Source organism: Triticum dicoccoides, chromosome 4B (genome assembly GCF_002162155.2).
Source record: "Triticum dicoccoides isolate Atlit2015 ecotype Zavitan chromosome 4B, WEW_v2.0, whole genome shotgun sequence".
Taxonomy (NCBI): Eukaryota; Viridiplantae; Streptophyta; class Magnoliopsida; order Poales; family Poaceae; genus Triticum; species Triticum dicoccoides.
The window spans coordinates 8,991,531-9,011,574 of NC_041387.1; the positions used below are offsets into that span (position 1 = coordinate 8,991,531).

General features: G+C 42.9%; 2 protein-coding genes across 5 annotated transcripts; one reads left to right on the plus strand and one right to left on the minus strand.

Annotated features, from left to right (window-relative positions):
* Window positions 1–263: 263 nt before the first annotated feature.
* On the minus strand, window positions 264–2,913 carry LOC119293179. The gene is made up of 3 exons (XM_037571730.1): window positions 2,840–2,913; window positions 2,400–2,670; window positions 264–523 (listed from the first exon to the last, which is right to left on the minus strand). Exons 1-3 carry the CDS (start codon window positions 2,840–2,842, stop codon window positions 450–452), a joined length of 348 nt encoding a protein of 115 aa, XP_037427627.1. The 5' UTR covers window positions 2,843–2,913; the 3' UTR covers window positions 264–449.
* A 4,066-nt stretch (window positions 2,914–6,979) lies between these two features.
* LOC119294537 (general negative regulator of transcription subunit 3) lies at window positions 6,980–14,640 on the plus strand. Of its 4 annotated transcripts, none has more exons than XM_037572737.1 (16): window positions 6,980–7,174; window positions 7,249–7,380; window positions 8,419–8,556; window positions 8,644–8,694; window positions 9,325–9,414; window positions 9,517–9,663; window positions 9,801–9,911; window positions 10,131–10,199; window positions 10,554–11,306; window positions 11,668–11,832; window positions 12,176–12,299; window positions 12,401–12,522; window positions 13,381–13,650; window positions 13,732–13,866; window positions 13,995–14,170; window positions 14,297–14,640. In XM_037572737.1, the coding sequence occupies exons 1-16, from the start codon at window positions 7,082–7,084 to the stop codon at window positions 14,370–14,372; spliced, it is 2,652 nt and encodes an 883-aa protein (XP_037428634.1). In that variant the 5' UTR covers window positions 6,980–7,081; the 3' UTR covers window positions 14,373–14,640. The 4 variants fall into 4 exon arrangements, with proteins under 4 accessions (XP_037428634.1, XP_037428636.1, XP_037428635.1 ...); XM_037572739.1 differs by having other exon boundaries at window positions 12,176–12,239; XM_037572738.1 differs by having other exon boundaries at window positions 8,440–8,556.
* Window positions 14,641–20,044: the final 5,404 nt, after the last annotated feature.

Here is a 20,044-nt window from a genome sequence, read left to right on the forward strand (position 1 = left end):
ATCTGAAATAAAAGGACAGGATCAAGTCACTGATGTATTTACACATGGGCCCTTGGAACATTTGCACTTTGCCCCTAGAAACTAGCATGTCTTTGCAGAAATTGCCTTAGACAGTACCGTTGGTTCTTTCCCTGGACCTAAGCACAGTACGTCGATCTCCATCTGAGCTTGCACTTTTAAATCCAGAAAAAAAGAATCAAGTCAAGAAACTGAAACTTCCATAAATAATTAGATCATTTACATGTTAAACACTAACACTAGTACTAGGGCGACAACATGCTAAATCCAGCTGAATTACATGGCCACCAAGGCTAGTTACAGATTCAGCTACTACAAGATGAGCTACAGTCTGAGCACAATTACAGAATTAGATCCAAAACTAACCATGACAATTCCCAATACTAGAACAAACCACTAAAGTTTGTCGTGGCTTATCAGCAGACTAACAACTAACTAAACTTGAGAGCCGCGAGCCGTTGAGTTTGCGCCATGTACACATCCATTGGTGGGCGCAAATGCACACCTACATGATAAAATCAAGAATTAGAACCTAAAACAGCCTTTCAGAAACAACCCAATCTTCTTCACCCTAGACCATTTAAAATAAATGAACCAATTCATTTGTGTACTTGTATCGAGAGGTCTCCTGGGGTCCAAATGATGGGCACACACACATGAGTAACCTGGTTTTAAGAACTCACCACACCAACCCTGTTTTAAGGATTCGGTACTAACCGTGTTCCTGTTACCTAGAAGGTGACATAATTAACCCTAAGTTCTTATCAACAAACAACCAAACTTCTACAGGTTTTCTGTAAATGAGAGGCATATAAGAAGAGTAACAAACCTTAGGTGATTCAGTTAGCCCAAAGTAAGCTTTCCATTTCTGTGACACAATCGGTACAATAGAAAATTCAGATGCCACTAGACCAGCAACCCACAAGCCATATAAAAAACATGTACTCCACCATCCCTGTCTATGAAGAAGAAATCACTAACAGTACAAAGATTACTGACAGAATCTACATCATACCACATGTTTCACATGAAATTTAAATAGTCATATGGTGTCAGCTACATTCTATCAACTTCAAACTGCAACTAAGTTTGAACTAGATCCCAGTACTTGGAATAACTCTAGCCTCAACTTGTGTGTGGAACATCTCCAGAGACACATGATCTCAAGAAGCACACAATGTTAGTTCTATTACCATCGTACAACATTAAATATGAGAAATCTGCAAACACTTTCGTCATGCCAAATAACCTGCATATATGTCGCATCATCTAATTCTCCTGGTTGATTTTGCTGTTTCTTGACTTATAAGAACATGTAAAAGGAAATCATTTGTTGAACTACAAAACCATGACATGTTCACAACTAAGTGAGTTATATTCACTTCCTTTTCCTTTTCCCACTCATTGTCGGCTGTTTCTTGAACTATTTCTACATAGCTAACTAAGAAAGTAGCAGTCGATAACTGCACATGTATTGAGTTCAGTGTGCCAGGTACGAAAAGGTTGTTACTCACCCTCCATGCCATCGTTTCCATTTTAGGAATCTAAACAGTCCTAACTTCTTATTTTACCCATAATATTTTTTAAGAGTCAAAGACTCTATATTTTTCACTTGAGAAACGCAGTCCTCCTGAAAAGGCAGGAACATAATTATATAAGCCAGATCAAACATATTACGTTGTCACATGTTCCCGTAATATTTCCAAATCCAAAAATGATGCGAGACAAGAATGCATAGTTGTAGTTGTCCCAAAGATTTTTGGTCTGGTAGCTATGCGCCATAAACCTCATCAGAACATAAAAGGCCAGTAAGTCAGTTTATTACACCGTGAAAAAGTATTGATCCGTCAAACTTTTCTAGTTTCAGCTTCTGTGATGTGAGAACAAGCACATAGATTTCCAGTACTCAGTGGTCTCAGTTTGACTGAGAGCCTACCGGGATTTCTGTTAGCCAAACCTTGTTGAGCCTCATTTGGCATGAATTTTGTCAATTACTCGATCTATAGACATGACTCAGTATAAGTCTAAATGCTCACTTACGCTAGGCTGTACGTGTGGTTTTCAACTACTATATGTAAGAAACATTCTAGAAAACTTTATAAGAAAGATTGTGTGTATTTACAATTCAGATAGACATGTTATTGTTAGGAGAGGAAGTGGCAGTCAACATTATAACACTGATAGACATTCTTCTAGTTCTTCAAAGATTAAAATACTCATACATATCTCTGCTCCAAACTAACTTTACCATCTATTGAGACTGAATTGCGAGATAAATTTTTATAACTAAGTGCTACATTGTGGACGGCAATTGACAAGCCAATCTTTTATTCTAAAAACAAGATGTCTCGACGGACACTGAGATTAAAGGATGAACTAACCATATGAGCTTGGCTCCTCCCATATCTGTTGCATTCCGTGGGCAATCATGGCGTACAACTCCGATTGGTCCAGAACTGCTAATGCACGCAACATCGCAGTTGGAGGAGGCAGATCCTGCTGCAGCCTGCAGACAAATTGACCTGTACTGCTACAGCTGCCATGTCCAATCGCCGTCGGTGCCAGCGAGACATGCGCCATGGTATACCACTGGACTGGCTCGGATAGGAACCTCTCGAACGACACCGACTCCTGCAGCGCCGATATCCAGTCCTAAAACCAAAGAATCAAATCAGGAATACGGAAGAGAAAGGAGGCGCTGCCTCTTAGCCAATCGCCATCGGGCAGGGTCTTCGGCTCGCGTGACTTGGTCGGCTTCAGCGGCGCGGGGGAGGGGGAGGGGGTGGGGGTTAAGGCGACCAACAGTGGAGGGGGTACGCACCATGGTGGCCGGCGGCGGCAGCGGCGGTGGGGAAACAAGCCGTATCGAGAACAACGGCCGAACAGAACAGAGCGATATCCACTTAGTCGCCGAATTTCGAAATAGCCCAGGGTGTCTCGTGCATAATTTCCAACGCGAACTAAGCTACTCAATCATGCGCCTCCAGTCCAGATCCAACGGTCCACATGATCCGGTATCAGCGTATCATACCACGCACGGTATCACCAGATATGCACTCCACCAAACACATGCCGCATGATGCGAGGCGCCTCTCCATCGATCCGGTCGTTTGCTCAAGTCGTTTCATGTTAATTTAATTTAATATACTGTATAACTGATTATGTAATTACTAGTGACTCTCTGACGATAATTAAGCCCATGTTGTTGTGTGTGCCCTCTCGTCTTGGTGTTATGTTTTCTAGCTAGTGCAGTAGCCCAAAGCCGTACAAGTTGCACAGTGATCACACATGCACTACGTGCCGGACCTCTCATCTTTTTTTTTCCTTTTTGCAAAAATCTCTCCATCCACCTCAACGGCACAAATATACTGGCCAGAAACCAGAAAAAAAAACCGCCATGGGTTCACTCACTTGTTTTCCGTACCTCGTATGCCGTGTTTAGCTTTATCGTCACCGTTAAGTAATTGTTACGGACCTCGATCTAGGGTTTATGAGGAAGAACAGGAAATCGGGGAAGCAGGAGAAAGGGGATCTGGATATCATCGAGAGGGGAAGAACAGCTTCTCTCTTCGGTTCGGTTTGTTCGCTGGAATATTCGATACCCACCCACTGGTAGCTGCTTGTTACTTAACCCCGCAGCACGCGGGCCACACTCACGCCCACACACACTCACAGCCTGGCCCACATGCCAGGCGGTCACGCCTTTGCTTCCGCGTCCTCGTCGTCCTTGGATGTGCTGGCATTCTCCCTGCCAGGTGGGGGCACCGTGACATCCTCCCCCTCTTGCGTTTCGCCTTGTCCCCAAGGCGGGGTGGCTGGAGACTGTTGTTGCATCTTGGCCGGATCTTCCCAGGTCGCCATGAACTCTGGCAATCCACGCCATTGGACCAGCAGACGTGACTGAAGCGCGCTGCCTACCTGAATCATCCAAAGTTTGAGAACCCTTTCCGGAGTGTGCTCGGCCTGCAAGACAGCATTGTCAGGTGGGAGATCCGAATTCACCTGAACCTGCGCGCCTTCGGCCTTCTTTAGCTGCGACACGTGCACAACTAGATGGATTTTGCTGGATGCCGGAAGATCCAGCTTGTACGCCACCGCGCCGATGCGAGCCAGGACGCGGAAAGGCCCGAAATAGCGAAACGCCAGCTTCTGGTGGGGGCGTTGCTCCACCGAGGACTGGATGAACAGTTGCAGCTTGAGCAGTACTGCATCACCAACCTCAAACGCTCTGTCGGTGCGGTGCTTGTCAGCCTGTCGTTTCATTCTGTCCTGGGCAAGTTTCAGCTGCTGTTGAAGGAGCTCGATCATGATCCCTCGCTCGTGCAACCATGCCGCAAGGTCGGGCACCGAGCATTGCTCCACTTGGTCCACTCCAAACTCATGCGGCAGCTGTCCGTAGATAACCTCGAACGGCGTTCTGCCCAAGGCCGAGTGAAACGAGGTGTTGTACCAGTATTCTGCCAGAGCTAACCACTTTGACCAATTGGCAGGACACGAGTGCAACGCACACCGGAGGTATCCCTCCAAGCACTGGTTGACTCGTTCCGTCGTCCCGTCGGTCTGTGGGTGATACACTGAGCTGAGTCTCAACTCTGTTCGGCAGAGCTTGAACAGTTCTTGCCACACCTTGCTTGTGAAAACCTTGTCACGGTCTGAGATGATTGCGAGAGGCAGGCCGTGCAATCGAAAGATCTCTTTCATGAACTTCTGCGCGACTGTCAATGCTATGAATGGATGCTTCAACGGCAGAAAATGGGCATACCTTGAAAATTTGTCCACTACCACCAGAATTGTGTCGTATCTGCCAGAACGTGGCAGTCCCTCGATAAAGTCCATAGAAACCACTGCCCATGGTCTTTTTGGAATTGGTAGCGGCTGAAGAAGTCCCGCAGGCGATTTCCTCTCTGTTTTTGCCTGTTGACAGACCATAAAGGTCTTGGCACTTTGTTTGATCTAAGCCTTCATGCCGTGCCACGCAAAGAGTCGCTTGATGCGATTGTACGTGGCGTGGAATCCTGGTGTTAAGATATTGCAGTCCCATGTCCTGCGCTAGGGATATGGTTTACCGACAAGCCAAGGCTTCAAGTGACGCCGGATCGACGAGTAACTAAACTAAACGACCTACGAACCCCTCTTTAACAGTAGAGATTACATCAATCAGCCCCCTGCTTGTTTTTTTACAAATCAGCCCGCTTGCTTGCTTATCCGAAAATGAACCACAGGCTACCAGCCCACATCCACACCCACAAAAAGCAGGCCCTATCATTGTCTCTCTCTCTCTCTTTCTCTAAAAAAAGAAGGGCCCCATCATCCCGTGAGAGCTTTTTTTTAGTGTAAACGCACTTCTCTTTATTGGTCATAATAAGGTTCATGGGATACAATTTATGTCTGAAGGGTTAAGAATCCACAAATGGCATTCTAACGAAAGTCTTAAAGCGTGCTTAGCAAGACTATGTGCCTCTATATCTCGCTTTTAGCGAGATGGAACAAGCTTTCGCATCAGGCGCATCGCTAGCGAGCCGGCTCATTAGCACAATTACTCGGCCAGTGTGGTTTGCTTGCTGCATGTTCACTCTGCTATAGTTTTCTCTAGTTTTTCTTCTTCCTTTTTTCGTTTTCTTTTGGTTTTCTTTGATTATGTTTGTTTTTCACCAGTTTATTTGGTTTTTTGTTCGTTGATATAACTTATGTTTACTTTGTTTTCACTGGTTTTTTCTTTTCCTTTTTTCTTTGTTTTTTGGTTTCTTTCCTTTTCTTAGTTTTATTTGTTCCTTCGTTTTTCTCTGACATAACTTCCTCTTTCTTCAATTTCCATCTTTTTCTGCTTTGATTTTTTCTTTCTTTCTTGGTTTTCATTTTTTCTTTATTGGTTTTCATTGTTTTTCCGTTCTTTTTACACCTATTTCTTTGGTTTTCTTTTTTCTTTGGTTTCTTTCCCTGTTTTCCTTTTTCCTCTTTCTTTATTTTTCGTCTTTCTTTGTTTCTTTTGGTTCTCATTCTACATTTTCTAATACACCTTTAACACATTTTAATTATAAGCTTAACATTTTTTGAATACATATTCAATATTTTCATACACGTTTTAAACATTTTTCAAATACTTGATTAACATTTTTTTGGATACATGGTCAACATTTTTCTGCACATTTTTAACATTATAAAATGCTTGGTTAACATTTTTCGAATACAAAATTAACATTGTTTTAATGCATGGTCAACATTTTTCTGTACACATCTAACATTTTTTCAAATGCTTGATTAACATTTTCTAAATGCAAGATTAAGATTTTTTGAAGACATGGTCGACATTTTTTCTATATGCATTTAACATTATTCGAGTGCTTGATTAACATTTTTCAAATAAAAGCTTAATTTTTCTAATTCAATACAATATTACCCATTTTTAATACATGGTCAACCTTTTTTCCTATACACATTTAATATTTTGAAAATGCTTGATTAATCTTTTTCAAATGCTTGCTTAACATTTTCCAAATGCATGTTAATCATTTTTCGAATACATGGTCAACCTTTTTTTCTATGCGCTTCAAATCTTTGCTTGATTAACATTTAAAAAAAATAAATGGCCAGGTTTTTTACACACATCGTATATTTTTTGTATACATTTTGCGTGTGCATGAGAAACAATTTTTCTATACACATTTAAGATTTTCTGAATGTTTGGTTAGCATTTGTTTTCAATTTTTATAAATTAATTCGTGTAATATATTTTATTTAGAATATTAAGATGTGTAAACAAAAGTAAAAAAACAGAAATAAAAAAAATAAAAACAAAATACCTGTAAAAAACAAAGAAACGAGGCCGTGGCCGGGCTGGCCCATCTGGTTCGCCTTCCCTACGTCTCGCTATGGGCGAGACACAGGGGCGCCGCGCCCCCATCATCCATCCATCCATCCATCCACCGCCGACGAATAAACGAACGTCATCCTCCACTCCTCCCCATCCCCATCCCCCAACACAAGAAGAAGAAAAAAAACCTCCCCTCCCCTTCCCCCCAATCGTAAACCCTAGCCCCGCCTGCCCGCCGGAGCGCCGGATGCCATGGGGGCCAGTCGGAAGCTGCAGGGCGAGATCGACCGCGTGCTCAAGAAGGTGCAGGAGGGCGTCGACGTCTTCGACAGCATCTGGAACAAGGTCCCCCCTCCTCTCCCCCTTCTCCCCCGATTCTCAGGATTTTGCACGATTTCCTCATGGTTCTCCGGCGGCAGGTCTACGACACCGAGAATGCCAACCAGAAGGAGAAGTTCGAGGCCGACCTCAAGAAGGAGATCAAGAAGCTGCAGCGCTACCGCGACCAGATCAAGACCTGGATCCAGTCCAGCGAGATCAAGGACAAGAAGGTGACGCCCCTTCGTTTCGCCTCCCTAATCAGTATGTAGTGTGTTTGTTGCCTGGATGGATGGAACTGCTTCCTCCCTTCCTTCCTCCATGAGAATTATCTGCTGCCACGCTCGTCTGTTCAGTCAACTGTTTAGTTCAGATGCGGCTTTGGTGCTAAGTTATCTGGAGGAAATGCCTTCTTACAGGCGTTGGGGGAGGTTAAGTGTCTTAACTGTCGCTGCTAGCTGCTTGGACGACTGTTAATCCAGTTTTCCGTGCTTCTGTGTCTGTCTTAGACATTGATATTCTTGCTCGACTTTGGTTGCACGACGTCGTACTAGTATCCGTCTAGGTGCACTTCTCTTCTGAATTGAAAGAAAATTTGATATCATGATTGTCTGGAATACGAAATCATACTCGACTGCTCCAAGTGACTCTGCACATGATGGTATTTTATTTAAGTGGGGTAATAAGAATAACAGCCGACACTTTTTTTCGAAGAACCAAAAGTATAACTAAGCTGATTTTAAAACAATTGTAAACTTGAGTGAGTGGTAGTAAGAGGCGAAGAATTTAGATGATGGGTTTTGAATGGATTTATTACTTGGGAGATCTTGTGGTCTGATAATGTCTAGAATGGAACATTAGAGGTCTTCGTTTGATCTTCTCATCTGAATGTGAGTAAAGGTTACTTATAGAACTGCTTTTACCTTGTGTTCAAATTGTACCATTAAGCCATGATTGGATTTAGCTGTGTAGCCCACAGTTGTGAGAAGGTCTTCTGATCAAGGCATCGACTTCACTTAGAAAGTTGTTCAATGCAATAAGGCAATCTGCATGAAAGTTGTTCTTTTTTTTTTTTTGGTAAATTGAGGAGTGTTTTACTGAAGAAATATGGCAGGGTTCCTGATTGTAGGTGTTCGTTTAGAGAAGCAGTTATTCATTTGTTTCAGTTTTGTGGTGTTTGGGCCAACTTCTTTTCGTTACATGTTACCATTTAAAGTTGGGCATAGCTTACCGTTCTGTGTTTAATCCATTTGTGATATATGTTGACATAGGTTAGTGCCTCTTATGAGCAGGCTCTCATGGATGCCCGCAAGCAGATTGAACGCGAGATGGAACGATTTAAGGTCTGTGAGAAGGAAACTAAAACCAAGGCCTTCTCGAAAGAAGGGTTAGGTCAACAGCCTAAAACTGTATGCACTCGGTCTCGTTTCTGTATTTGATTAACCCTTTTTTCTTTAGTTGTTATGAATCTCAGCATCAATTCTTATTTCACGCAGGATCCTAGAGAGAAGGCTAAAGCTGAAACAAGAGATTGGCTTAACAGTGTGGTATGTTTGATGCATTACATGTATGCTTAGTCTTGTGCGCTCATGTCTACATGTTGTTGGCTTTCTGTAAACATGAGCAAACAAAGAAGTTACCTGCAACATATATGCATTGTATTGTTGTTTCTCTTTGGCCTAGAGCATGTTCTGAAAGACACTCGCAGATTCTGCTTTGTGACAACTGATAATGGACTATTTAGAATTTGATGACTATTTTTCTGATCTGATTGGTCTGAAAGTATAACTTGCATGCACACCCGACTGCTGACGTTTGCTAATATTTTGACTATACTGGTGGTTACTTGTCCCTCTCAGAATAAAACAAAATCGTATAGACTATTATACTGTGGCTATTTTCTTTTATCTGATCACTCTGAAAGTATCATTTGCATGCATACTTGACTCTGCTGATGTTTATTGATATTTTGATTATATCAAGTCATTACTCCGCACCTTGCTAATGACATTTGCATGCATACTTGACTCTGCTGATGTTTATTGATATTTTGATTATATCAGTCATTACTCTGTACCTTGCAAAAAATGTCATTACTTTGTGATTTTGTGGTGTTGCTATTTATTTGTTGCATGTGGGCGCTACATTTCTAATATACTTTTGGGTTCGGTTTACAGGTTAGTGATTTGGAAAATCAGATTGATAATTTTGAAGCGGAGCTTGAAGGACTTTCATTTAAGAAAGGAAAACAAAGACCTCCTCGATTGGTATGATCAACTGTATAGGATTGGAAAGTGTTCATATTTTACTGTCTACGGAACCTGTTTCCAACAATCTCTATTGCAGAGGAAGTAATTATGCATTATCAGGTACATTTAGAGAAATCTATTACGCGGCATAAGGCTCATATAAAAAAATTGGAGTCAATTCTGAGACTCTTGGATAATGATGAGTTGAGTCCTGAGCAAGTCAATGATGTGAAAGATTTCCTAGAAGACTATGTTGAACGTAATCAGGTGGGATTGTCTTCCTGCTTATCTGTCATAATATCCATTTTTGTATTTTTGATATAGTCAAGTCGGAATTGTGATGACCTAAAAGCATTGTGGATCTGCTGCTAGTTCTGACTATTGATTTCTTAATCCGAATTCAGGAAGATTTTGATGAATTTAGTGATGTTGAGGATCTCTATAGCACATTGCCTATGGAGAAGGTTGAAGCACTCGAAGACATGGTTTCACTTGCTCCTTCCATTCTTATCAAGGTGAGCTGTGAGCTGTTATTTTTTTTTAATTTTGGTTATTGTGATTTTGCTAATAGAATCAACTGGCAAACTTTCTTATGTTTTTCCCCACAAATACTGCTAGTCTGCTATGCTGGTGCAGACCATTTCTCTACCATGTTTTTATGTCGTGCAGCTCTTCATCTTTTAGTTATATGGGTAATTATATATTTTCAACATCGCTTCTTGTTTGGTCGCCAGGGTGTTGCTGCTGTTTCCACTACTGCAGTTTTGAGTACGAAGAGTCCGACAGCAACTTCACCTACTCAGGTACATGTTATTCATTCCTAGTTATTTATTGAATATCCGTTGGTTTGTGATAAACGGAGACATAGTATTAGTATATCGAATACTCAGAACACAATGGTTGTTATGTGCCCAGTGTCAGCTTAGTTGGCATCCTGGCTGCTGCTTTCTTGTCAACCTTTACATGCTAGTATTGATTTATTTGATCATCTTCTTACAAGCTAATCCTTGAATATGAATACACGTGGTTGTAGCTAATTTGGGCATTTAATAAAAACACATGCTAACAAGATTGAGGAATTGGTTATTTCTAATGCACAATCCTGATTACTACTTGTTGATATGCTGATTTACCGACTCTGTCTCCCTTCGCTTCAGGCTACTGTATCAACAATCTCACAAGGGACATCACAAGATCAAGCAGAGGAAACAACTACGCTAGAAAGCAATCCTGAATCGGTGCCACAAACACCACCTCCGAAGGGTGGAAATCTGGGACCATCAGTGCCAGTTGTGCCCACTGCCATTAGTACCAGTGCTGCAGCTGTTTCCGTTTCGGCAGATACTATTACTTCCCCAGGCCCAGTACGACCAGTTATTCCTGCCACAGCACCCACAATATTTGCTCCTTCTGCTGCTGTTCGAAATGCTCCAGAGAGCATGCCTGCTGTTGCTTCAACTCCTGCAAACTTATCTACTGCCGTGAAGGATGATGAAAGCATGAGCTTTCCTCCACGTAGACCGTCTCCCGCAGTTACTGAAATTGGTCTTGGCAGGGGTATTGCCCGTGGCTTAACTAGTCAGCCTTTAGCTGCTCCCATAAGTGTAGGCCCAGTTCCAGGAAATGGGTCCATTACTGCAATTCCTCCAATAAATGACCTGTCCAAACGAAACATAATGAATACCGATGAGAGGGTTAACAGTGGCGGTCTTTCTCAGCAGTTGGTTTCACCTCTTGGTAGTAAAGTTCAACCACAGCCGGTTCTGAAGACTAACGACGCAGTTAGCTCTGATTCCAGTAACACAAGTGAAAGTGCGGTTATTGGAGGAAGGGTATTTTCTCCTCCGGTTGTTCCTGGGGCTCAGTGGAGGCCTCAAGCTCCTGCTGGTTTCCAAAATCAAAGTGAAACTGTACGTACCTTTGCTCCAGTTTTATTTCTGAATTCCACTCTGCTTTTGCAAATGATGTTATTGATCATAAGAATTTTATGGGCATTTCAGATGTATGAGTGCTTCAGCAATTATGCTGTTCTTTTGAGTCTTCTAAATTCCAACTGATTCAAACAACACTTGCATTTATTTGAAAATTTTCATCATCCCAATCTTGAATTCTTGTTCATTCATCTTGATCCAGTGTCAGTCTGAAACATCTAAATAACTGTGTTTTCCCTATTGTAGATTTTATTTATTTAGAATGTTAATCTATCACCAAGGTCATAAAATATCCATAGGATTATAGGAATATATGACATTTACTTATTCACATTTTCAGGGTCAATTTCGTGGAAGACCTGAGGTCACCGACCAAAGGGAGAAGTACTTGCAAAGATTGCAACAAGTACAGCAGCAGCAGGGCAACCTTCTTAACGCTTCTCATATAACAGGCATCAACCAGAAGCAATTTCCAACCCAGCAGCCCAATTCCCTCTTACAACAGGTTGTTCCTGCTTTTACTAATAAAAAATGTTGTGATAAGTGATATATCAATATCTCCTTTAGTCAAGAATCAGGAAGTACAAATTAGTTGAATATACCGAATTTTGATTGTATGCGTGTTACTTAGGTGCTGTGCCCTTTCTGTCTTTAGGAGTGCAGGTCCTTCTTTAGATGCTTCCATTCTAACCTCTTTCTGTTAAAGCATCAAATCAACTCGTAAAGTTTGTAGTAATATTTTGTGTAGGCATTCCTCAATCTTTTTTAACCATCTTATAATATCTGAAGTCAAAAGTCAATTCTTTATAGTGATTGTTTTCACATTTTCAATTTGTTCATTTTTGCAGTTTAATTCTCAGAGTTCTTCTATCTCTTCTCAAGGGGGCCTTGGGCTAGGGGGTCAGGGACCAGGTATCCCTTCTGCCTTCTCGTCTCAGCTAGAACCTCATGAATCCCAAATTCCCGAGCAATGTAATGGCCATGCATTTATTTCTAGTATATATAAAGTTGGACGCTCATAGTGTTTGACCACTAGTTTGTTTTGTGCATTAAGAATTTATCAATATGTGCAGACGCTGGGCAAACAAAAAGTGATGAGCAACAAGGCTTGGCCGATGATGCTAGTGTGGAGTCTGCTGCAACAACTGGACCTAATAAGCACACCAATGAAGATGACACTAAGGCTCCTTATTCGGTATGGTCCAACTTTTCCATACATGCCTGCTCATGAATTCAGTGAAACAAGGTGCATACAATTAAGGACACTGCAATTATCAGTGTGAATAATCAAATTGTGGAGTAACTAACAACTTAAAATCTACGGCATTTCTTAGCTAATTTTTTTTAAAGAGGTAAATACAACATCCATTTACAGGATTCTGGGCTATTTTGCTCATATTTTGGAAAACTGGTCATGTGTATGGCCCATCTGGCTTGCAAAATAGACCTGAACTGGTCACATCAGTTCCAATCTGCATATCTTTTCGGTGCTCCTACAATGTGCTAGACATTAATTCTTAATAGTTTTTGACTGTATAATTTCCTTGTACTTCTATTAATGCACATAATGTAACACCTGGGACGTCACCCTGTGTGGCTTAATAGAAAAAAATCAGAACAACGTACAGTGTAATTTTTTCGCAGTAAATGTTTGGGGTAGTAGTGACTCAACTTTGTACTAACTTTAGTATAAAGTTACTACAAAGTTGAGTATTTTGGGATGGAGGGAGTAGTATTTTAGCGTGTGTTTGGTCTGAGCCTGAGCATACCCCATCAAAATTTCGGTTAGCCAAAATTTTGCCAAGGTTTTGCACTGTTGCTTGCCCATGTTGGCTAGAAAAATGCATAAGAGTGGCAAAATAGACCTGGGCATGGCCAAAATTTGGCAACCTTCTGAACATGAATCAGACATACCCTTAATTCTGGCCAAAATTTGGCAACCTTCTGAACATGAACCAGACATACCCTTAATTCTGTGTAGATGTGTATTGCATTTTGGTGTGCATATTTTCTTATTATTTGAACATTGATTTTTCTTGTATGGTTTTTACAGAATCCTCCAGCATCCGTAGCAGAAGGCACCCAGCTATCTAGAGACTCTGATCTATCACCCGGGCAGCCTATGCAAGCTGGCATGCCATCATCTGGTGTTGGTGTTATCGGCCGGAGGAGTGTATCTGATTTTGGAGCAATTGGAGACAATCTCAGTGGAGCTTCGGTAGTTTCGGGTCACGATCACCTTTATAATTTGCAAATGCTCGAAGCTGCATACCACAGGCTTCCCCAGCCCAAGGACTCTGAGCGTGCGAAAACTTATATTCCGGTATGGATGATGCTCTGTCATTTATATATGCACCAGATGTTGTAATGTAGATTTAACCTCCCTATCTGGTTACTTTTTCAGAGGCACCCTTCAGTGACCCCTGCTAGTTACCCACAGATTCAGGCACCGATTGTGACAAATCCTGCTTTTTGGGAAAGGCTCGGTAGTGATACATTGTCTACAGATATGTTATTCTTTGCATTCTACTATCAGCAGGTCAGGCTTCATAATACTTGTGTCCAAATTCCAAGTGTATATTTTTTTGTTTTCCCTGCAGCACCATTCATCCAGCTTTAATGAAGCTCTTGACATTTTTTTTATTTTTTATTTTTCCACTTTGGCAGAACTCGTACCAACAGTATTTGGCCGCCAAAGAACTAAAAAAGCAGTCATGGAGATTTCACAGGAAGTACAATACTTGGTTCCAACGGCATGTGGAGCCACAGGTCACGACCGATGAGTATGAGCGGGGATCGTACGTGTACTTTGATTTTCATCTCGCAGATGACGGCAATGGGTGGTAAGCTGATGATCCCTCTTTAGTATTTTTTGTTGTGTGGATTGATGACCAGTGCAGTACTGGTACTGCTAAAGGTTGTGAGTTGTTAACCCTGTTATTATTGATGGCTCGCTCGCTCGCTCGTAGGTGCCAAAGGATCAAGAACGACTTCACATTTGAATACAACTTCCTTGAGGATGAACTGTCAGTACAACCAAACTAGGGCACTAGGGCTGATCAAAGCGTTTGATCAATGCGACTCATGTAATTTTCAGAATGGAACTGTTGGAACCTGGAACAAATTCAAATTCCCCAGTTGTAAGTTGTAACCTTGTGGGCGAATTTAAATTTAGAGCTGTTGTGTGCATTCCTGGTCCCAGCCCTCAGAGTCTGAACCTCATTCTGAATTAGTTCCAGATTTCCTGGAAACTGGGAACTGGGCATGTCCAACGAATTTGATGGTACATTAAAATAAAGGACTTGATGCAACATTGTTAGGATCATCCTGCAAGCCGAGAAGAATCTCGAAAATCACACACGCCTTCTTTTTTGAAATCTCGAAAATCTTGCGCGCAATGCCCTTGGGTCGAACACCATTCATCCAAGAGGATTCCCAGAATTTAGCCATTTTACCATCGCCAATGATCACCGTAGTGTTCGCCGCAAAAAGGTCCTCATCCTTGTCAGTGCAAGGCGTTCCCATCCAAATCCATGTTTTTGTTGGGTCAGCCCACTTGAACCACAACTAATGGAGACACGGAGCTGAAGCAAACTTCTCAAGGTTGAGCACACCAAGACCCCCATGAACCTTGGGCTTGCAGACGAGGTGCCAATTAACCATTTAACCTTACACTTGCCTCCGTCACTTTATTGTAGCCTGCCCAAAGATAGGCGCATCTGAGGCTATCAATCTTTTTCCTAACTTCAACAGGGAGGACGAGGTGCCAATTAACCATTTAACCTTACACTTGCCTCCGCCACTTTATTGTAGCCTGCCCAAAGATAGGCGCATCTGAGGCTATCAATCTTTTTCCTAACTTCAACAGGGAGGTCAAGAGGCGTGAGGTGATATATGGCTGTGAGGACGGCCATGACCAGCACAATGCGCCCAGGAGTGGCCACATGCATGGCCGACCAGGGGGGTAGCTTCCCAGCCACCATTTCCTCTAAGTATTGGAAGTGTATGCGCTTCAGCCTCGTAACTGAAAGAGGAAGACCAAGATATCTCATGGGGAAGGCTGTCCGTACCGCCGGGAAGGCCTGCAGAATGTCATCAAGATTGATATTGGCACAATGAATGGGCGCCACACGACTTTTTCATAGTTGGTAACCAAGCCAGTAATATCACCAAAGGCGCAGAGCGTCGATGCCAGAAAATGGATATCCTCCTTAATTGGTGCGACAAAGATGGCCGCATCATCAACATACAGGGAGGCCCGAATGGGGTTGCCTCGGAGTGGGTGAAGCTTGCCTTGATCGGTGGCCTTGACGAGGATGTGATGGAGCGGGTCAATGGCGAGGGCAAAAAGGAGGGGGGAGGGGGAGGGGGGTCCCCCTGCCTAAGACCGCGACCGTGCATAATGGGGTCGCCCGACACACCATTGAGAAGAACTCTGGAAGAGCCCGTGGATAGGTGGGCGGAGGTCCAATCACGAAAACGGTTTCGAAAGTGGTGGTGCATCAATAAATCCATCAAATAGTCCCATCTAAACGAATCGAAAGCTTTCTTGATGTCTAACTTGAAGCATGGTTGGAGATTTGTTGCGATGAAAACGGCGAGCCAAGTTGCGTACGTACATGAAATTGTCATGAATGCTCCTCTTCTTGATGAAAGCACTTTGTGTATTGGAAACGAGATCTGGCATGTGAGGGGCGAGATGAGTGGCCATCATCTTAGCAATGATCTTCGCAGCGGCCTAGATGAGACTTATGGGTCTAAAGTCAGAAATGTCGTCCACCCCATCTTTCTTTGGGATTAGGGTACTATTGGCTGAGTTGAGCCAGGGAAGGCTGGAAGTGTGGAGAGTTGAGAAGCTATTGATCGCTTTCATAAATTCCGGCTTGATGATGTCCCAACATTCCTTGAAAAACGCTCCAATGAAGTCGTCAGGGCCGGGAGCTTTATCACAGGGAAGATCATTGATTGGCTGCCCGAACCTCGTCCTCTGTGAACAAAGCATCTAGCTCAGAGAGATTAGACATCGATTGTGGGATAGAAGCCCAATTGAAGTCCTTGGCGCGAGAGGGCCCTTCCCAATAGCTTTCGAAAAGTGGTGCTGAATAATCACTTTCTTGTGATCATGGCGCGTAACCCAGCCATTGTTGTGTTTAAGTCGGTGAATGAAATTCTTCATTCGATGATGGTTGATACGGAGATGAAAAAACCGAGTGTTAGCATCTCCCTCTTTGAGCAACTTAATTCGCGAGCTTTATCTCTTCCTTGCTCGCTCAAGGACCGCCAAGACCAACACTATCCTTTTCAACGCCTTTGTAAGGTTCCACTCCGCTGGGCTGAGCAGCCTGAGCTCTTGCGTGACGTCAAGCCGGAGAATGATCTCAAGGGCCATGTGGAGTTGGACTAATCGAGCCTAAATAGCAATGTTTTAAATAGCGGGCTATGGAGAATAGCAGCGGGCCTCCAAATCAGCTACAGCGGGCTATTTGTGAAGACGACCATTTAGCGGCACCCTACTAAAAAGGCTATAGCGGAGCTATAGCCGGCTATTTAAAACTATGCTAAATAGCCAACAAACACAATCTCTCCAGCTAGACACAGAAGCAGCAGCAACACGCGGAGGATTGTCAGCAACTCTGGTGGCCGCCAGATCCCTTGACCTTCATCAGCTTCAACTGGGAGGACACAATACTGAGCGACAACTCTGGCGACCGCGGGGACGCCGGAGTGTTGTCCTTGTTTCTGGCGAGGTCCCGGCTCAGCCTCGTTGTGGCCAACGATCATAAGCGGTAACTCCGGCTATCGCCGGCTAGCAGCGTCCGGCGAGGTCCTGGCTCAGCCTCATCGCTGTCGCTCCTCACGTTGTCTTTGCTTTCAGCCTTTGTGAAATCGACCGACACCAGAAAATATTTCAGGCACCTAGGATTTACCAAACGCGTGGAAATTTCAGAAAATCGTTAAACAGACTTGCCACGGAAATTCAATCCCAGTTCTGCTAAATCGAGGAATGCCAAGCATGCATCTGATCCGTCCGCTCGCTCTTCTTACGTTCGATCGAGGGATCCACCCAACATGCATGACATGGCGCGTGATCTCCAAATAACTAGGTCAAACCTACTCATTGCTTTATACATTGTACAATTGTCTTTATTGCCTCATTAAAATGGTAGGCACTAATGCAACCTTTATACAGTGTATTTTTTTAGGCTTCCTATTTCGAGTTCCCTTTTGGCCTTCTATTACAACTTTGAGAAATTTTTTGTCACAATAAATATTTAAAGATTGCAGGATAAGGAGCTTGCTATTGTTGTTGTGCTTGCAATAAAAAAAATACTTTATGTTTATGTGATTGCCATTATGTATGAAATTTCCAGATTAGCTATACACTTAGAAAGAAGTATTTAAATACTACTTACAAATCACGAGTTCTTAACAATTTGTAGATTTATGTGATTGCCATTGCTCTATATGTTTGTCTGTTGGCATGATCTAACACTTCATGTAAAACACACAACTTTCATATTTGACTGTTAGTAGCAACACCCAACCATTGCTAAATAAGTAGTAGCTTCAGCAAGATTTGAGAAAGATAGTGTGTCTACTTAACGATTGGAAAAAAATGGTCCACCTTTTCAAAATATCTTAGTTTTGAATCATGAGAGTACACTATGTTGAGTTATATCCGCAATGCAGGTTCAAAGACGTGAGGCCATTACGGTCAAACTGGCTCCAAATTTGCTTAAAAAGGCAGCAGTGACCATGCCATTGTATGCGATATGCATTGTTCACATGTGCATACTATTACCATCATGTGAAAAAAAAATCCAGGTATTCATATTTCTTACTGTCCATGATGCTTAATTTCCACATGTGCATACTGTTACAATCAAATAAAAGGCATAAATCTTGCCATGTTTATCATCTTTGTTAGCAAACAAAGCAACTTACCTGGATTTTTTCTTCCAAATGCATTGATATGTTTATCTTTCTTCAAATTAAAGAAACTATTTCTTGCACTTGAACTTCTTTTATTTTGTACAACCTATACAAGGCAGAGTTATATTTTTGTGCCACCCATAGGTAATTTTTCTAATATAGGATTTACTGAACCTATTAGTACTGATCATGTTGTTGCTGTTCCAGAGAGGCTTCTAGCAGAAGCAACTCATGGTGAACTTGAAGAAAGGCCCATCGAACCTCCTTGATGTTGGTAACATTGATCATGAGGTAATCTTTCAGAATTGCATTAGAGGTTCCAGTGGTGTTGCCATGGATGTTTCCTTTTTGGCTATGTTCAGTTGACAAAGATTCAATAACTTTATGTATAGGGTGTTCTACATGACACATCTTGCTATCGTGTAAATTATGTTGTTGAAACGAAGGACATATGATAATTTTGGATGACCTTTTACTCCTCTCTGTTATATGGAGAAGAATATTTTGATGGTCGGTTTAATTGGATTTCTATGTAATGGACATGGTACGTATGTATCACGTTTCATTTCCCTTTTAGCCAAGAACATATTCAAGCTAAATAAAAAATATCATAAGTAGAAAAAGTTTCACGGACATTGGACCAAATAACAAAGAGATAAAAGGTCTCTATCGATCCTGATCCATTGATGTGTACTAAAAATCCCACTTATCAAATGTGCCATTGCAACAATATATCAGCTCTATCATCTCAACAGCAAAGAACAATAGGTTAAGACACAAGAGACTTATCGACGGGCTTAAACACAACAGATTAAGACACAAGAGAATCATCAACAGGCTTAAATATGGGCACGGCGTGGCGCCGCACCTCCGCCTGCTAGTTCAATACAGATCCACTAAACATGCTTGCCATGCATGGCAATGGCAATGGCAATGGCATGATGCGTGATCTCCTATTCCTAACAATCAGGGGAAGCCTTGTTCTCCTCCTGGTGATCCTCTCCTCCACCATCGTCCACGTCATGTCGGACCCAGACCTATGCATCGGCTGCCGCATCCACGTCTGGCGCCTCCCTGCGCACTTCAATGCGGACCTCCTCAGCCACTGTGGCACCTCCTTCCCGCTTGCAGACCATCCCTACGCTACGCCCTCATGCGCCTTGGTCACCAACCACGGCGTCGGCTCCCGCACAAATGACAACCGCTCCCACTCCTAGTATCGCTCCGACACGCGTCTCCTCGAGCCCTTCTTCCACCGTCGCCTCCTCGACTGCCTTGCCAGCGACCCTGCCCGAACCGACGTAGTCTTCCTCACCTACTACGCCTCCCCCGACGCACTCCCCTTCCTCCTCGAACCCTCCATGCTCAAGTTCTTTTGTGCCCATGGCGCCCTCCTTGCCTAGATCCTTGCGCTGAACCGCCCGCACCTCCTCGCGCGCCGCTCGACACGGACCCAAGGCTCTGGGGCACCACCTTCCTGCTCCACCGCGCCCCCTCCTCAGATAGCTGGACCCGACGCTCGGGATCACATGCGGCCTTACCTCACTAGCGTCGGGTCCAATGTAATTGGCGTTCTCTCCAGTGCTTGTAATCGTCGCTAGGTGGTCCATAGACCTGGTTTTAATTATTATTACCTTTTGTATTACCATGATTGATGGATAGATTGGAAATTTGTCTAGAAAAAAAAAGGGCGTTCTCTCCGTTGTGCAGCTCAACTGGATTTCCTCGCCCAAAATATTTTCTGATCCCGTACCAATTTCTTCTAGAAATATTCCGGGCCTCGC

Coding starts and splice junctions, on each gene's coding strand:
- LOC119293179 (XM_037571730.1), bottom strand. Junction 524..2,399: donor GGAGGAGCCAAGCTCATATG/GTTAGTTCATCC, acceptor TTTATCATGTAG/GTGTGCATTTGCGCCCACCA.
- LOC119294537 (XM_037572737.1), top strand. CDS start 7,082: ATGGGGGCCAGTCGGAAGCTGCAGGGCGAGATCGACCGCGTGCTCAAG. Junction 11,307..11,667: donor TCCAAAATCAAAGTGAAACT/GTACGTACCTTT, acceptor TCACATTTTCAG/GGTCAATTTCGTGGAAGACC. Junction 13,867..13,994: donor TTGCATTCTACTATCAGCAG/GTCAGGCTTCAT, acceptor CCACTTTGGCAG/AACTCGTACCAACAGTATTT.